General features: G+C 38.0%; 1 protein-coding gene across 2 annotated transcripts in view; it reads right to left on the reverse strand.

Annotated features, from left to right (window-relative positions):
* LOC5578880 (synaptic vesicle glycoprotein 2C) overlaps window positions 1–19960 on the reverse strand; it is a 45463-nt gene that overhangs the window by 14896 nt on the left and 10607 nt on the right. For both annotated transcript variants that reach the window (XM_021841819.1, XM_001664039.2), the window contains exon 6: window positions 18861–19017. In XM_021841819.1, the coding sequence (XP_021697511.1) occupies window positions 18861–19017 (157 nt within the window). The remainder of the gene's footprint in view (window positions 1–18860; window positions 19018–19960) is intronic.

Raw genomic sequence — 19960 nt, forward strand, 5'->3', positions numbered from 1 at the left:
GGTTTTACACAGCGAAAATTTTTCGGGTTCGAGTCGGGTTCGGGTTTGGCTTTCAATTATTGTCTCGGGTTCGGGTCGGGTCCGGGTTTGAAGAAATAAAATAAGTCGGGTACGGGTCGGGTTCGGGTTTGAAAAATGTGAAACCCGACCATCTCTACCATTTACATATCAGCCGAATATTTTATATTTTACAAGCTTTTTAGGATAAAAGCTCAGTAGTAAAGTAGCTTAAATGTAGATGGCCCACGAATTCAATAATCTCGTTTAATATTGTTTAAATGTACGTGTAAGTGTTAACTGTCAGAATATATGACTAAGCATTCTAAAGCATGAAGATTGCATTTTCTCAAATCTTTACTCACTTTTAAATCGTCTTGGCTGAAGAGTGGAAGTAAGTTCGGTGAATAATTTACGTTTTTATTTAATTTGAAGGTTAGTCAGAAGTGCAAAGTGAATTAAAAAAAAAAACTGAAAGTAAATTTAAGCGCAGTAAAGTGAACATTAATTTAATTTAACTTTTCTTTTCTTTTGACGAACAATAGTTTCTTAGATTATTTTTTCACGCAGAACAAAGGCTCTGCTCTCGAGCAATTACTTATCGTACAAAAGGTAATTCTTTTCTTTGAATTAGGTCCTAAAATGTTTAATGAATTCTTGTTTTTATTTAATAACACGAAAGAGCATGTTACTGCAACTATTTTAGCAACTTTTCCCGCTCAAATAACGGCTATATCATATTTAAACTTTATTTTAAAAATTGGGACCATAAATGAACCTTGACACTTGTGATCATGTTTGACGTTCTCTTAATCGACAAAAACACCACAGGGCTTTCAGTTTGACCACCGGGGTTGTTCCTATCTGACATTTTGGAAGGGACACGGAAAGCAAAATACACCCAAAATTTGAGTTTAAGCCAAGGAATGGGACTAAATCTAAAAAAATGTTTTTTTTTGGATTTAAACATACGAAAAACATTAAAAAATTGAGTAAACATGTGTTTTTAGCCCAAACTTAAGCGATTGGCATTAAAATTGGTACAGGGCTTTAGGACCGTATTCATTTATTCCATTATAATCCTAATCGTAGATTCACTGGACAGCAGCGTCCTATTGACGCTTTTTGTACGGGCTAAAAAGCTATACGGCCTTTTTCGGCCATTACTACTCCACGAGGTGGACATCTGGACCGTGCAGGCCCGCCATTACGGTAGCCAAACGGGATAGAGGCCCTCCGACCTGCCGTGAATCCGGAGAAGGTTACATTACGTCACGGTGGTCGCGTAGTCCCGAAGGCGAAGACCAATTGGAGGCACGTTGGCCTTCTACGAGAGGAGACTCTGAACTCTGAAACTCGTGGTTCGGACACCCGCTGCAGCCAGTACCCCAGTGCTGAACATCACGCGACGTCGCTACACCCCTGCCGGTTCGTTCAGCTGCCAGCTTATGTTAGTCCTGATCAGGTATGTCGTTAACCATGGCCATGTCACTCACACTTACACCGCATAAATGAATTACCCGAAAAAATGAATACAATACATAAATGAATTCAATCTAAATTACGTTTTGCGTTTATTAGTTCATTCGCTACTTATCCCTGAGGTTAGTTCGTCCACCCAGGATTATCTTAAGTCATGTGTCGTCGATCTTAGTTCGCTCACGTTTTTGTTCTACGTTCACTTTACTGCTTCGGTGCGTTCACTTCAGATTCATTCACTTTGAATTTCGACAGCCAGTTTTTGCATTGTATACCTCGGAACCATTCGATCATTTTCCCTAGTAGATTGCGCTCATACTTTATAAGCTTAGTCGGGCAACTTAACAAAACACGACCAGTGGTCTCTCCATATGAGAGTGGCGCGTAAGCCACTGCGATTCGACGAACGGTTACAGAATTCCTCATGGAATCCCTGGAGGAATGCTTGGTTGAATCCTTGGAGTGATCTGTGTAGGAATCCCGAAAGAAATCTTCGGAATGATTCCTGGACAAATTTCGAGAGGACTACTTGAGGATATCTTTGTATGTGTCCGTATGACAATTCTTGGAGAAAATTCTGAAAAAATCACTAGAGAAATATCTTGAGTAATCCTTGAGGAGATTGTCCTATAGTGTAACTCCTGGAAGAATTCCTGGAAAAGCATTGAAGATATCTCTACAAGAATCTTTGTAGAGATTTTCTGAATGAATCCTTGGAGAAACCTTTGGAAGATTTTCTAGAAGAATCTCTGAAGAAATACCAGAAGAAAAATTCCGAAGTAATCCTGACAGAATTCCTGAAACTGATCCTGGAGGAATCCGTGGATTACTTGATGTAAAAATCCCAGTAAAGATTGTACTGGAGGAGTCACTGGAGATATTCCTGCAGGAACTCCTTGCGAAATCTTTAAAGGAATCCCTGTAAACATGTTCCTTCAAGAATCTTTTGAAAAATCCCATATCAAATCCCTGGATAAATTGCTGAAGGTATTCCTGAAGCCATATCAGAATAGGTCTAAAATGTCTCATGACGAACAAAAGTTCGTCCCGGAGGAATCATTGGTAAAAGCCCCAGTGGAACCCCTGGAGAAATCATTTTATGAATTACAGTGGAGATTATCTTGGAGAATTGTCTAGTAAATTCCCTAAAACACCTAGAGGAATCTTCGAAAGAATACTCTGAGAAATCTCTGGAAGAGTCTTTAGAGATATTTCGAGAGGAAATCTTGACTTCTTCAAGAGTTTTTCCTAAAGGATTTATTGGAGCCCGATTTGAACTGGTCCCAAAATTGCGATTGCTGTCAAAATTTATTATTTGTCAGCGAAAAATTGTCGTTTTACTTATAAACAAATAGACAGGAATTATGATTTGTTGAATGATGCCGATGTCCGATGCCGATATATTATTTTTTATTCTAATTTGGTTGAACCGAAATGGTTACCAGAGTATAGAGTATCTTCGTACATCGATTTAAAAATGTATCACTATATATTTCTACAGTGTACAAACCAAATGACTTCAGATTCATTGGCCAACTTAAACTAGTGAAAAATGGCATGCCTGTATTATCTTATACTTTGGGTAAAGATATGCCATAAACGATTTGCTGTTGATTGGAGCTCATGTAATTGATTTCCCAAGCAGATTGCATATAACGATGTACACTCTGAGAAAAATCTAAACTAAGCATATTAAATGCCACACTAAATCTCTATTCGCCTGGTTGACCCCAAGCTTCGTCTACCTACCGACAAAACGGACCTAGTATAAGTTGAATATATATGAGGCTCAGTATAAGTCTTGAACATAAACAAAAAAAGTGAGGTTAAAATATCTGGCTGATAATCATATTATTTGGAAGCAACATGAAATTGGCTTAACATTTCTTTATTTATATATGAAAATATGTTGACACATAAGTAATTAAGATGATAAATTAGGAATCACAGAGAATAAGCTTATTTCTAGAACTATCTGATGGGTGCAACGAGCTTTTACTATGATCCGCAGTGGAGGGGGAGCTGCTCCGTAGATGTACAACTTTGTTGCCACGAACACTTCCGACGTTAAACATTGCACGGCACGGCTTCCCGGGATGAATGTATCCGCAACACAGAGAGGAAGAGTCAAACCAAATTCTTCATATTTGTCAAGCGCTGATGAAAAACCTCGTGGGGAATTGAGTACAGAATAACAGAATTGCTGCCGACTATCCGTAGCGTTGAAATCGACCTGACGCGGGTGTTTTCTTCATGGAATTTGTTTTTTCTGGACCTCGTCCGTAAATAAGATTTGAAGTTGGCACTCTAATGCAGGAAATATCCGTCTTGCTTGCTGTCCACCGGAAATGAATGCGCTCCCCTGATCCAAGCTTGGCGTTGATAACCGTTCGGTTCAATTGCTCCTCTATTTTCTATCTCCGTATTGAACTGCAGCCGTGAATGAGTTTTCTGAAAACTTTAATGATTAATTCCTTTAAATATAATGGAATTTAAGAATATTTACCTGAGAACACAGAAGAAAAACGAGAAAAACTAGCCGACGATCATTAGCAACAAAACTGAAGTTTTTTCACTCTCGTGTTACCTCGCATTAATCGGGCTTAGTTTAGAATACTAATATGAAATTGTATACTTCGTAAACATGACCAAGTATACCTTTACATAATATCAAAAATGAGTGAATTTTAAACATTTCACGATTTATATTATTTCTGAGTGTACGTTTTTAAAAATCAATTTTCACATCTGACCTCCAAAGCCGAGGTTCACTTCATATCTCATGGGAAGTGATTAACCCGAAACAAAATTTGAATCAAAATTTTCGCAAAAAATCGGCGAAAACGCTGCTTGGAATCGCTTACACCTCACACTGCCTAATTGAAAACGTTTGCCGGGTTTCCGTAGAAAATTTCTCAATCAATCTGCTCATGATTTCTAATTTTTCGGCTCCCAATTCACTTATCTGCCTCCGGCGCGCGCAATGGGGCACTAATTTTCCGCATTTTGTCTATACAGGTGCGGTGCATTTCGGACCCCTTCCGTGCCGTGGTGTGGTGTGTCTGATGTACACTCAGAAATAATATAAATCGTGAAATGTTTAAAATTCACTCATTTTTGATATTATGTAAAGGTATACTTGGTCATGTTTACGAAGTATACAATTTCATATTAGTATTCTAAACTAAGCCCGATTAATGCGAGGTAACACGAGAGTGAAAAAACTTCAGTTTTGTTGCTAATGATCGTCGGCTAGTTTTTCTCGTTTTTCTTCTGTGTTCTCAGGTAAATATTCTTAAATTCCATTATATTTAAAGGAATTAATCATTAAAGTTTTCAGAAAACTCATTCACGGCTGCAGTTCAATACGGAGATAGAAAATAGAGGAGCAATTGAACCGAACGGTTATCAACGCCAAGCTTGGATCAGGGGAGCGCATTCATTTCCGGTGGACAGCAAGCAAGACGGATATTTCCTGCATTAGAGTGCCAACTTCAAATCTTATTTACGGACGAGGTCCAGAAAAAACAAATTCCATGAAGAAAACACCCGCGTCAGGTCGATTTCAACGCTACGGATAGTCGGCAGCAATTCTGTTATTCTGTACTCAATTCCCCACGAGGTTTTTCATCAGCGCTTGACAAATATGAAGAATTTGGTTTGACTCTTCCTCTCTGTGTTGCGGATACATTCATCCCGGGAAGCCGTGCCGTGCAATGTTTAACGTCGGAAGTGTTCGTGGCAACAAAGTTGTACATCTACGGAGCAGCTCCCCCTCCACTGCGGATCATAGTAAAAGCTCGTTGCACCCATCAGATAGTTCTAGAAATAAGCTTATTCTCTGTGATTTCTAATTTATCATCTTAATTACTTATGTGTCAACATATTTTCATATATAAATAAAGAAATGTTAAGCCAATTTCATGTTGCTTCCAAATAATATGATTATCAGCCAGATATTTTAACCTCACTTTTTTTGTTTATGTTCAAGACTTATACTGAGCCTCATATATATTCAACTTATACTAGGTCCGTTTTGTCGGTAGGTAGACGAAGCTTGGGGTCAACCAGGCGAATAGAGATTTAGTGTGGCATTTAATATGCTTAGTTTAGATTTTTCTCAGAGTGTACCCTCTACCATCGAACTGTTTGCTCGCTAATGGACGGTAAAAGGTAAGCGATACGGCCGGGATTGGAGGAAGGCGCCTCGCTTTCTCCCGTAAAAAATCCGATATCGTTCGTTTTTAAAAGTGTGTTTTCCCGCTGTCGACTCCAATGAGTAAAAATCAATGCGATTCTTTGATCGTCACTTCTATCGCTCGAATGGATTGACGAACGGTGCACCGGTGCACGATGACGATGATGATGACATGGGCATAGCAAGGATTTCCTTCAGAGGAAGGGGGGCCGTGACAGGCGACAGTTGTATCTTATACTGACCAAGTATCAGATAACGCAAAAGTTGATCGTTTGCGGAAATTATGGTTGTCTGGGTGACAATTACCTAAAAATATAAAAAAAATCTTTCAGGTCACAACTTTTTAAACAAATTTATTTAAGATTTTTTTTTGAATTATTTTAAGCACAATTAAAAAAATATCCTCCAAAATTTTATACAGAAATTTTTACATAATTTTTCCTAAGAATGCCTAGAAAAATCATCCAGGAATTCCTTTTAGAAATGGTCCAGAAATCTTTCCTGGAACTCATCCAAAGAGTTTTTCTAAGAATATTCCAGACATGTGGAGAAGGTAAGAAATAGTATTTTGAGAATTTTCCTTTGGCTTCTGCACCCGAATTTTCAGTAGTGGGTTTGGGGGCCTTTCTTATCCGAGTGGTGAGAGTCCGCGGCTACAAAGCAAAGCCATGCTGAAGGAGCCTGGGTTTGATTCCCGATCGGTCCAGGATCTTTTCGTGATGGAAATTTCCTTGACTTTCCTGGGCATAATGTAACATCGTACCTGATTGGAAATCGGTCAAGCTGATCAAAAGTTATGATAATTTTAAAAATAAAAAATCTAATGCGCTGAGAACCTACAGTGTGTGCTGATGAAAAATGACTGATTTATTATTTTCAAAAAAATATATCTCTAAAACTAAAAAACATACATCGCTGAAAATTTGACAGTAAACGTAAAATTTTCAGAACTTTCAAGAAAAAATAAGAACAGCAACAGCCCCTTTGGTCCCGAGGCACTCAAAACACAAAAAAAAACAGAAATGAATGATTTTTTTTCATGTAAAAAAAAAAACAATTTTAGTAAAACTTTATATTTTCCCAAAAAGTTAAAATCTTTAGTTTTCATTTTGTCCAAAAAGAATGAAAATCGGTCGAACGGTTCAAAAGTTATGATTTTTTTTAAATAAAAATTAAGCAAAATCGCGATTTTTCTGGTCACCCTATTTCGGAAATGGTCACCTTTATCAAAAAATTCAAAAACACGTGTATCCTCATTTTGGATAAGGAACAAAATATCAAATTTTCACGAAATTCAGTGACCCACTAGATCGATTTTTCATGGAATGGCTGACATGGAGCAACTAATAGACTAGTCTAAGAAGTAATGCTCCGTAAAAATATAGGGCAAATTCACATACAAATTCCAATTATTTAAGCCATCTTTCAGACTTCCTTGACAAAGCCCTAAACGCATTCCTGGAGAAATTACTAGGTTAGTACCAGAAAACAAAAAAATAAGACAAATTACTAGGAAAATCTTTGAAATATTTTCTTGAAAAATACCTACCCATAGTAATGTTTAAAGATGTTCATAGTAGCATTTCCCGTCGAATTTAAAAAAAAATCCTAAGCAGCGCATTACAGAGCTGCACAGAATGATTTGTAAGAATTATGAAATAATTTCTAAAAATATTCTTGGAGATATTTTCTGAATTTCAATAATTTTTTAAGAAAAGTGAGGATTCTTTGACGTACTTAATGGATTTATTCATGTTGGATAAAAATATGCAGGGAAATTCCCGGAGGCGTTTTTTTACGTCAAATTGTTTGAATATTCTCTATGATTTTTCCAAAATATTATTTATTATATTTCTTGGAACATTTAATGAAATAGGTTTAAAAAAAGTTCTAACATGATTCTATAGAATAATTCGTGGAGATATATTAAGAGAAGTTCTTTATGATTTCAGATTCCACAGAAATGGAGGATGAAATGAAAGAACTTCTGGGGAAATTCCGGAAGGCATTCTCAAGAAAATACCATGTTGCATTACTGAAGAAATTAGAGATGCTACCAGGAAAGATTTTCGGAATAAACCCTGGATTATTGTGATCATCGAAGGAATTGAAGCATCTCAAGAAAAGATTTAGAGGAATTGAAAGACAAATTTCAAGAGGAATTTTTGTAACATATGTGAAGCTATTTCATATCAAATTACTTGATTTTGTTCTTCAAATTCTTCCTGATTGAATGAATTTAAACATAACTTGGTCGATCCTTAAAAGATCAATTTCCAATTTTGTATAAAATCCGTGCCAGATCCATTTGAATGATTCCTGGTGAGATTTTTGGCAGCAGTGTAACACGCCAGTCTGCGCGCTTCGGGGTTTAAAGTAAGGTGGCTTATGCGCCACTACTTTCGGAGACCACCTACAAGTTAAGGGCCCCCCAGGGAATGGGTCTAATTACTCCCGACCGAAGATAATTACGAGTCGGATGACGTCCAACTTTGGGAAGAACAATTAAAGGGAAGAAAAGGATTTGGGGTTTCGTGAAACATATGAACGATTCGATATCGCAAACTAAACTCGCTAAGTTCCTTTCACTGGCCGACCTGACTAATCATCGATCTTATCAGAGGAAGCATAGGGAGCATCAGTGTTATTTTTTTTGGGGAACCACCCCAGTAAAGTAAACTAAATTAAAATACAAAAATACTACAACCGAATTAACAACATAAACTTTACCATAAATTTCGCCTGAATTTATTCTACCCTCGTCTTCAACAACATAACATTAATATTCATCCGCTCACTTTACTCTCTCTCTCTTCGCTCTTCATACTACTCTAGCCTATGCCGACTCTTGCTTTCCCTTCTATCTATCTATCGTCATGTGCAGATGTTCATTCAGGGATGTGCGTGCTCAGAGTGGCTACCCGTTCTTATACAGCGCTACCTTCTCATAGGCTACGATAGCGGGTTAATATTGATCCATGTGCATGGACTTTTTCTACATCATGCATGATTTTTTACTACGAAGGGCCCGATTGAGCCATTATCCCGAAGTTAATGTTGTCTACCACTTTGAATCCCAGACACCGGCCACCCAAAACTGGTTACTTCGTCAACTTTGATAACTGGAGAGCGTAGAAAACGTCATAATCTTAAAAGATTATTGCCATGGATCTGGATTATGTCTTAAGCGAAGAAAATCCACATTTAGTACAAAAATACCGCCAAAAATGTGAGTGTAGGTACGGTAACTCGAAGCAGTACGGTAGAGATTAGTAATGTCATAGCTGCGGGCATTTTATCAAAAATTTCTCTACCCAAAAAAAATAACGATTATAATAATAAAAAATGCTGTTGTTTTGAGTTATCGCTTAAGAAACTAGACACCCCAGACAACCATGATGTACGTGTAGTTCAATCACCTTTTGCGTTATGCTTAAATGTGCAAAGTTTTACACGTAGGGCCTTATACGTACAAAAGTGGAAGTGATATGCATGCATATATCTAAATATTGTTATAAAGTTGTTTTTTTTTTTAACAACTTGTAAGATAATGAGCCTATTGACGGAGTTTTTCCATTAGAGATAGTGCTTTTGACAGATTTTTTTTTTCTCTTCGTCGTTGCTCTCTTTGCATTATTGAAAAAAAAACTGATTCTCTTTTCGTAACACATTCTCGTGCTGTATGATGAATAATCACTATATTTTACTTCAACATCTCTCAACCAATGAAGTGCATCATAATTTTCGTATCAAACATCGCCCAGAGGATTGTATCACATACACGCTCGGTTACCAATGGCTTTTAGGGCAAGATCACGAAATATATTTCACTTCACGTTACTTGTATAACACAGGCCAACGTCTTTAGCGAGAGAAATTAATAGAAGTTGAAAATTTACAGAGAGTTATATGTGTGAAATGACAAATTGTGGTCTAACGTCTAGGTCTTCAACGAAAAAAATTGTCAACATTGCACTACTACGCAGGCAATTGGATTGGTTTATACATATTTGTGTTACCAGCTACATTCTTGAATCTTTCAACAATTTTGTTTAAATATTTTCTGTACTTATTTACGATTGAAATCCAAAAGCTGACTGGGGGAGGGTTTCATCCTTTAGTCATCTTCAAACACATAGGGGAACTGGGAGTAATTTGTCCATAGCACAGTGCTTCCAAGGGCCTAAATTCGTGATCGAAAATGTTTTGCACCAGAAAAGTTGGTTTTAGAGGTATGGTGTCTTCAGAGAAGTTGTTCGGGATGTTGAAGCCCTTGTTGAGAAATAATTATTTTTGTGATGAATCCACCTAGCAGTGAGATAGATTTTCACTTTTTTGCAAAAGTGGAGATACAGCAATGGTGTCTTCGGCAAAGGTGTAGATAACTTCACTACATGAAAATTTGCTGAAGACACTTTTGCTCTATCTATTGAATTTTAAGAGATATGGGTCATTTTTTGTGAACGACCCCTTAAAACTAGTTTTTTCGTTATATCTCTTTCTGGGTATTTTTGAGATTTTTCACATGTTCTACAAAGTTGTTTTAATTGATAAAACATGCATTTCTTCAGAAGACACAAAAAATGTATCTCTATATTTTCGGAGTTATATGATATTTTATGTTGAAAAATTGACTATTTCACCTTCCTCTAACATTTACAGGGGCAAATTGGGGCAATATTTTTAGCTTGCATATAAAAGAGTAACTTAATAGCTTGCCCCAATTTGCCCCTGTAAATGTTAGAGGAAGGTGAAATAGCCGATTTTTCAACATAAAATATCATATAACTCCGAAAATATAAGAGATAAATTTTTTATGTCTTCTGAAGAAATGCATATTTTATCAATTAAAACAACTTTGTAGAACATGTGAAAAATCTCAAAAATACCCAGAAAGAGATATAACGAAAAAACTATTTTTAAGGGGTCGTTCACAAAAAATGACCCATATCTCTTAAAATTCAATAGATAGAGCTAAAGTGTCTTCAGCAAATTTCATGTAGTGAAATTATCTACAACTTTGCCGAAGACACCATTGTTGTATCTCGACTTTTTCAAAAAAGTGAAAATCTATCTCACTGCTAGGTGGATTCATCACAAAAATAATTATTTCTCAAGAAGGGCTTCAACATCCCGAACAACTTCTCTGAAGACACCATACCTCTAAAACCAACTTTTCTGGTGCAAAACATTTTCGATCACGAATATAGGCCCTTGGAAGCACTGTGCATAGGGGGCAAAACGCGCCACCCTCGATTTGGACGAACGATGTGTTCTAGAATGCTTTTTTTCACCCTAGATCATAAAAAATGGCTGAACATGCTTCTCTTAATTTATTTTCAAGTGTTTTTTTTTTCGTTTTTCACAGTTTTTGTTGCAATTTTGTGCAATTAAAGGTCATCTTTTGGGTCGATTAATAACAAAATTTCTGAAACTATCGCCTAGAGCCAACTTGTGCACTGTCATAGTTTGTATTACATGCAAACAATATGTTACATTTATCCTAAAAAACCTTATCGAAGGACCTAAACTTCAATCAACTCGTCAATTCTATCAAACGTAATGCCACGTTGAAGTTACGCACAAATTGGAACCTTACAAATGTACATCAGCATGTTTACTATTATTGAACAATAACATCAAACGCCCGGATGTATGCAGCATATAAACAAGCATGATATAAGCGTACGTTTACGGCACGAACTCAAGCGGGGCGTTGAGCAAGCATTTTTTAAATATTAATTTATAAACTCCAGAAAAGCTAAAATGGATAGCTGTTTCTACTATTTGATAGAAAACTTGTTTGTTTATCCGACCATCATTAAAAAGAGCATTAAATTGAAGAGTATTAGCGTACCCTATTATAATAGAAACTATCTTGAAAGCGTTATACATATAATAAAGTATATTGAATAGATATCTAGATAAGAATAATGAACAGAGACATGGAGGAAGAATGAACTTCCGGTACAAGCTCTATAAAAGCGCAGGTCAATCTTGTATAGCTCTCTTTTAAGTTCCGGACATCTATCAATAAACATCTAATTGATAGCAGCTCATCTGTGTTTTGTAAGTATCAATCCGAAACATATTAAAAATAATGTTTTTCACATCGCTGTTTTTCCTAAAATGGGCAAACTACCCCCAGTCTCCCTACATCATTTTATCTATCCAATCAATGAGTTTGATGTACGATTATATGGATAAATTGAAGTAAACATCAATTAGCCATTTCAATTGTGTTGTTCACACATATGGTCCTTTATTAACTTTCAACTTCTATAGTGCATTTGAACACACGAACACTCGCATACGCTCGTCATACATTGTTTATATTTGTTTTTCATCGAGAAACACACGCTTTCCAGACTCATCAAAGTGCATATGGAAATATCATCCAGTTTAAAAAATATATACTCAGATTTTGGGTGTATATCGAGACAGAGTGCAATTGTTTTCCACTGAGTTTCACAAGCACATCTACACGAGGAGAGGGCTGACACGGCTGTCATCCTGCATACATTTCGGCTCTTCTTCACATCATTTATGGTACTTCGCGTTTTGGTACCCATTTTCTGGTCGGTTTGCCCTAACTTCAGGGTTGCTACTAGATTTTTGAAAATGTCTGGCGAGTTCAAAATAAAAAGTCTTGCAAAGTCTGGCAGACACCATTGTGCAGGTATACTACTAGACTCGAAAGACTGGGGCTGCTTGGGCACGTCTGGAGTTAATCATCAATATTAACCTCCTTTTCCCGAGCAGCCTAGATAGCCGCGTAGTGTCGGTAGCGGTTGTTTCAACTGGCTAAGAATTAACACTACGGACTGCCTGTTCCGGTGGTAAAAGTCCACCTCATAGGTGACCCCTAATTTATGGTGTGATGCGTACCGTGCCTAAGAATGAATGGTTAGGGGGGTCTAAATAAAACCTAACCGCAAACGGAGCCTGTGGGGTACCAGGGCGCCCTCCACAGTATTGAGTCCTTCCTGTGCTACCCGGAGCAATGGTGCAGGTGACCTTGTGTTTCTCCGAGATAATCGGGTGCCCTTCTTCAGTCTTTATCTTGAGGCTAAATAAGGGTGGAATTATGAATATGTTGACATTTAATTTAAATTATCACCTATATGGATTCGCATTATGCGTTTTACACAGTGTATTCTGTGCTCTTTCGCCTTTGGCGACTTTAAATAGATACCGATCTGGTTTTTTCGTTGCTGGTCTTTTTCGTGCTGAGATTGCAAAAAGCTTAATCCTGCCTAGTTTGGGTAGTGGCTACGGTTAGGTTAGCTCAGATCAATCTTCAGCATAAAAGAACAGCAACGATCAATCTTTGCAGACTCATGAAAAATGGTGCAGCCCAAGTGGCGCTAGTTCAAGAACCCTACTTTCGTAGAGGGAACTTCTATCTAGGTAACCTTGTGGACCCAGTTTTTGCTACTTTTACATCTTCTTTGAACATTCAAATGTAACTGCGCAGACTTTGCGTTTTAGGAATCCCCGGTCAACAAACTGGGAACTCTACATTGAATTGGTTGCGACCAAATTTCATGGATATTCTCCGTCCATTGAAAATCCAAGTGATCTGGATGATGCCGTTGATACTACAACATCCTACATTATGGAAGCTTTTGAAGAAGCATGTCCTCTGCGGTCTTTAAAGACTACAAGAGGGAATTCCGATCTGACTAGACTCAGGAAACAATGTAGAAGGAGTTGGAACAGACGCCGTTCAGCTGGATCAGAGTCGTTCAAGTCAGCTCGCAAGGCTTACAAGAAGGCTCTTCGTTCTGCTGAACGATCCGGCTGGAAAAACCTTTGTACAAATGTTTCCAGTTTGAGTGAAGTCAGTCGGTTGAAGAAAATTCTTGCAAAATCTAAGGATTTCCAAGTGAACGAAATTCGCTTACCTAATGGTGACCTTACTTCTTCCGATGAAGAAGTTTTAGAATGTTTATTCAATACACACTTCCCCGGATGTGTGGACATAGCATCTACGGATGAACCAAATGTCTTTTATGTAGTTACGAGTCTCTGGCCTCGGCTCGCAGTATCGTAACTACTGAATCGATTCAATGGGCACTTAATAGTTTTGCTCCTTTCAAATCTCCAGGAGCGGATGGGATTTATCCTGTTCTGCTCCAAAAGGGATTTGAGTCTATCAAACATGTTTTGAAAAAGCTACTTGTAAGCAGTTTTGCTACCGGGTACATTCCCAAATCCTGGCGTGATATTACTGTAAAGTTTATCCCAAAAGGAGGACGTGCGTCGTATGAGGAAGCGAAGAGTTTTAGACCAACCAGTCTGACCTCTTTTCTTCTGAAATGTCTGGAACGCATTATCGATCATCACATCCGTGATGTTTATTTGGCAAACATGCCTCTTCATGTGAATCAACATGCTTACCAATCTGGAAAGTCCACTGTGACTCTTTTACACAAAGTTGTATACGATATCGAGAAAGCATTCGCTCAGAAGCAATCGTGCTTGGGTGTTTTCTTGGATATTGAGGGTGCCTTTGATAACGTGTCTTTCGATGCCATATTGGAAGCCGCACGAAACCATGGGCTACCTACAATGATTACCAATTGGATTCATCAAATGCTCAAAAACCGACATCTCTTCTCGACATTGCGTCAAGCAGCGATTCGAAAATTGAGTGTTTGCGGATGCCCCCAAGGGGGAGTCTTGTCACCACTTTTGTGGAATATCGTAGCAGATACGCTATTGAGGCAACTCAATAATTGCGGTTTTCCAACTTATGGATTTGCCGACGACTATCTAGCTCTGATAGTTGGTATGTGCATAAGCACCCTATTCGACCTGATGCAAAGTGCTCTTCAGGTAGTCGAGAGTTGGTGTCGCCAATATGGCCTTTCGGTTAACCCGAATAAAACATCTATTGTTCTTTTTACGGAAAGACGAAACCGCGATGGAATTCGACCTTTACGTCTATTTGGCACTGAGATTAATGTGACTGATCAAGTAAAGTATGTCGGAGTCATTCTAGATTCCAAACTTTTATGGACAGCTCACATTGATTTCAGAGTCAAAAAAGCTTGTATGGCCTTCGGTCAATGCCGGCGAACCTTTGGTAAAACTTGGGGCCTCAAACCCAAATATATCAAATGGATTTACACAACAGTTGTTCGACCAATATTGGCATATGGATGTCTTGTGTGGTGGCAAAAGGGCGAAGTGAGAACAATCCAATCAAAATTGGGCCATCTCCAAAGGATGTGCTTGATGGCGATGTCTGGTGCGTTCTCTACAACTCCCACAGCAGCGCTCGAGGCCCTTTTCGACGTTGCGCCACTACACATATATCTTAAACAAGAAGCACTTTCTTGCTCTTACCGTTTATGGGTACTGGATCTACTGGAGAAAAATCCAGTGAATCGTAGATCTACACACACTTCGTTGTTTCCACTTTTGGTGAATTGGGACAAAATTGTCCTTGCTCCAAGTGATCTCACAATTGCTTGTAACTTTCCTTACAGGACATTTACCACACAATTCCCTTCACGGGAAGAGTGGACGTCTGGCTATTTGGAAAGAAGTATATCAAACAATATAGTATGTTACACTGACGGCTCCCTTCTTGAAGGTAGAGCTGGTGCAGGAGTATATTCTCGTGAGCTAAGGCTGAATCAGTTTTACTCACTTGGTAGAAACTGCACCGTTTTTCAGGCGGAAATATTTGCTCTTATGTGTGGAGTGCAATCAGCACTTCAACAGCGCGTAATGGGTAAAGTCATATACTTCTGTTCAGATAGTCAGGCTGCTATAAAAGCTCTCGCTTCGGCCAACTCAAGGTCGAAGCTTGTTATCGCATGTCGAACTCAAATTGAGGAACTGAATTCAGTCAACTCTGTAAACCTTGTATGGGTACCTGGCCATTCTTCCATCGCCGGAAATGAATTGGCTGATGAGCTAGCTCGCGATGGAGCATCGCATGACTTCATTGGCCCTGAGCCGGCTATTCCAATTTCGAAGTGCTGGGTGAAGCTTCAGATAAACTCTTGGGCGGCAACTCAGCACAAGCAATATTGGAATAGTTTGGAGTCGTGTCGTCAAACAAAATTGTATATTACTGAGTCATCTCCAAAGGTGGCGAAGTATTTAACAAATCTGTCAAAGCAGAATTGCAGTCTTTTGGTCAGAGCGTTGACAGGCCACTGCCGACTCAACTATCACATGGCAAATATTCAGCGTGCTGACTCATTTGTGTGTGATAGTTGTGACTCCGATTATGGAACTTCGTATCACCTGATATGTAACTGTCCAGTTTTTGCGCAAATGCGATTCCAATTACTTGGTAAACACTTATTAAGTGAAACTGAATACAGAAGCCTGAATCTTCAGGACATCCTGTTATTCTTAACCCGCTGTGGTAATGAGCTATAGGCTCTCTTTACGCTCATGCGTTTTGCAGTGCCCTTTTTAGGGCGCTGTTCGAACCCATTGTGGTTTGGAGCTACATGCTCTCATTTCGCTTATGCGATCTTCCCTCTTCAAGGGACCCCACTCCTATTTCCTCCCATCTTTCCCTTCCCTTTCCTCTCCCATCGGGTAGATGATGAAATAGGCTCAAATATGGCGATGGCACAAATCTCCCAACTGGTGGGGAACGTGCCTTTGGAGCCGGCCTTCTGATACCTGATACTACTAGACTCGAATTTAAACGGTAACAAAAAAAATATACAACATAGAAAAAAAATCTAAATTCACATCAGCATCATTTTTCAATGAACAGAAGAGTCTAGGGTAAATATGATTTAAATCAAAGTCACTAGGATAACCCCTTTACTGCCATCATCATTTTTCTACCACAAAACAAAGTTTTATTCAAGATGATTTTTTTTTGTTTTTCAATAGTTTAGCAGTTCTGAAAAACTCTTTTGTTTTTGAAATCTGTATCGCTATTGAATCATTGGTCACTTGGTTTTAGAAATATAATGAATTTTTTTGGGGGAACTCCTTTGGCCACCATTTTGTTTTTACTCAATTTATCAAAAAAAGGCAAAACAATGTCAGATTTCAAGAAGATTCTCTCAAAAAAACCATAAAGATCGGTTGACTTATCTTCAAGTAAACTTAAAATTACAAAATGATGTTTTTCGAAGTATTCAACATCTCTTTACGGCCAGAGTGGAACCAAACACATGAATACTCATTACTCAAAAACGATTGCACCAATTTGCCTCATTTCTAAACAACAGGCTCTCATCAAACTATTGTTTTGAAAAGGGAGTTTACCAGTCATAAGAAAAAAATCTAAATCCTGCGTAATTAAAGTAAGTATGGCTACCCGTCGGTCTGTGAAGTCTGGCTGAATTTGAAAAAGTCTTGTAAAATGACTGGTTTGACTTTTTGTCTTTTCCTCGATTAAAAGTCTTGTAGTGCCAGATAAATCTGGCATAATGGCAACCCTGGGCTTCAATGCAAATTTAAGGTGAAACAGTTTGGAATCAACTTCTAAGATTGCACTGAAACTTCAAAGGCACAAATCTCGCGAAGGAAGGCTTTGTGCACTAGCAGAAAGATTAAAATAAAAAGATCAGAAACGTTTCTCCAAATTAGTGCCTATGAAAACGTGAGTAGGGGCACATGCCGGCCATTGAAACAACCATCTTTGGATTCCGAGATGTTTCACCTTAAGATAATCTTCTTGTATCTAGTACACACAAAAGTCACAAATGCCGCGAAACTCCCATAAAGAAAAAGAGGTAGAAATAGTAATAATAAATTCCATCCTTACGTAATAAATAAACGTTATCAAATATTTAACCCCTCTACCGGCAGCTTTATTTTTTACCGTTAGAAAAAAAGTCAAATCGCGGTAACTTTTTTGTTTTATGGTATTTTGCACCATTTTTTCACAAGTTCTCAAATAACTCTTCTTGTTTAAGAATCTGTGTCAACATTGAACATTGGTCATTGGATCCAGAGATATTCCGAAATTTCTTGGGGGACCGATGGAATTCGTATTCGGATATTCACACTTCGGAACAATACATTAATGAGAGTATGTTGTGAAAAATTTAAGTAATTTGGTGCAGCCGTCTTTGAGTAATGAGCATTTATGTAGCTGGTACCACGCTGGCCAAATAAAAATCTTCAAAAACCTCATATCGTAATTTTCAGAAATCTTTAAGAAGTCGCCTAAGACATTTTATATGGAAAATGTCGGTCCCCCAAGGAACAATGGAATATCTTCAAAACAAGATAACCAATCATCAATATCGACACGGGTTCTTAAACAAGAAGAATTTTTTGGGAACCTGTGAAAAAATTGTACAAAAATACCGAGAAACAACAAAGTTATCGCGATTTGAATTTTTTTCTTGCGGTAAAAAATGACGGCAGCTTATGCGGATTCTGGTTGTTTGGGACTTCATATTGGGCTAGATTGCATAATAGACTGGTCCTTAAACAAAAAAGTTGTAAATTTCAACAGGGCACCCCCTAGATATATGCCTTTGGGTAAGAGAAAAGGTCTCTCAAAACTTCAACACGATTGGTGGCTCCACCAGCTGGCGCATTCAATTTGAAGTTTGTATGGAATATTCGTTTCATATATATTGAAAATTGACCCTATGTCACTGTTTCGTTCCGTATACCAATTGATCGCATTCAATTGGGGCTAGAATGGCAAATACGCCAGAGCCATTCTGGATAGTGTAATAGAGTTAGTTTATAATGACACAAACTTTCTAAAACTAATTAGTCATTACTACACTGTGACAGAGCCAGCTTCTCACAGTTATTAAATGAGTGCGTTGTTTACTAATTGACCATTTTTGCATGCGTATATCGTGTGGCAGATACGAATATACTTTATGCCCTAGGAAGTCGAGAAAATTTCTTACCCAAAAGATCCTTGACCGGTGGAATTCAAACCCATGACCCTCAGCTTGGTCTTGCTGAATAGCTGCACATTTACCGCTACGTCTATCTGTCCTCAAAGCATAATTTCAACCTTCCTAAAAATCAATTGATTTTTCCTTTTTGTAGGGAGGACAACGACACCGCCGAGTTTCCCATCCCCCTTTTTGCTACCCCCATGGATGATGATGATGATGACGATGATGATGATCTGTTTGAAGACTGAATGACGTGCACCCAGTTCGACGCAGTGTGCACTACCGTCGTCGTCGTTTTCGTCTTCGTCGTCGTCAATACTCACCGATAATTAGTTGGAAATAGATCAACCGATATGGCGCTGAGCACCGATCCGCAGCAGCCAACGGCGAGGAAAATCACGATCACCAACAGCGTCAGGTAGAAATCGGAAGTCCACAGAGCGGCGACTCCGCACACGCCGCACACCACGTACCAAATATCTGTTGCAGGATGATAAGAGAAGAAGAAGAGGTAAACAAGGTGGCTTCCCAGACCGTTATTATCATGTAAAATCTCATTAAATATGTGCACACTAGGGCGACTAAAATGTTTGAAATTCCAATTACCCATATCTTCCTTACCATCCCAACCATTACAATAGTGTTTTGTGCAATTTTCAGCTTTTTCGGTGGTTATATAAAATCTTGATTACTTTTTTTAATCGACGTAAGTAACTTTTATACGGTTTTGAGATAATTAATACAGAACAATCACAACCTATCTTTTAAAACTATTTTAAAATGAACCATCTTTTTAACATTTTTTCGCTATGTACATTGCTAAAATTTTGCATACAATTAGCAAGTCGTAAAAAACTAGGAAGTTCCTATTATTTCCCACATAAAAATTATGACAAAATGATAAGCCGTTTATTCAGTTACTTGCGACGTTTTTGCACCAGTGTAAAATCGACTCAAGTAGTGTTTTGTTTTGATTCGTGGTTAAGAGCACTTTGCCTCTCCATACAGCGGAACGGTGAAAGTAGTGGTTAGGTTACGAAAGGCGAAAATCTCACTTTCATCGTTTTTAATTCGGAATTTAAACGTTCTAAAATTGAAAAATCGTGTTGGTGCAAAGTGAAACGTGTAGAATTTCGTCTGCGAAACACGTAGAATCGTTAAAGTAAGTTTGTATACTTTTTTGACTCGAGTCTGTTTGAATAAGTAAAAAAGAAAATAATAACTGAATAAACCAACTTTCAATCAAATGTTGATCTTGGTGCTACATTGCTTCTGATAATCCCGAAAAATGAAGCATCGTTTAAATCTATCTGATTTCCTTGGAACTGTTGACTTACGTATTTACGATTTTCTTAAAAGTTTGCTAATACATGCAGCTTAGTCATACAATACAACTGGTAAGCAAAGATTTGATGAAGATTTT

The sequence above is a fragment of the Aedes aegypti genome, chromosome 1 (genome assembly GCF_002204515.2).
Source record: "Aedes aegypti strain LVP_AGWG chromosome 1, AaegL5.0 Primary Assembly, whole genome shotgun sequence".
In the NCBI taxonomy this organism is placed as follows: Eukaryota; Metazoa; Arthropoda; class Insecta; order Diptera; family Culicidae; genus Aedes; species Aedes aegypti.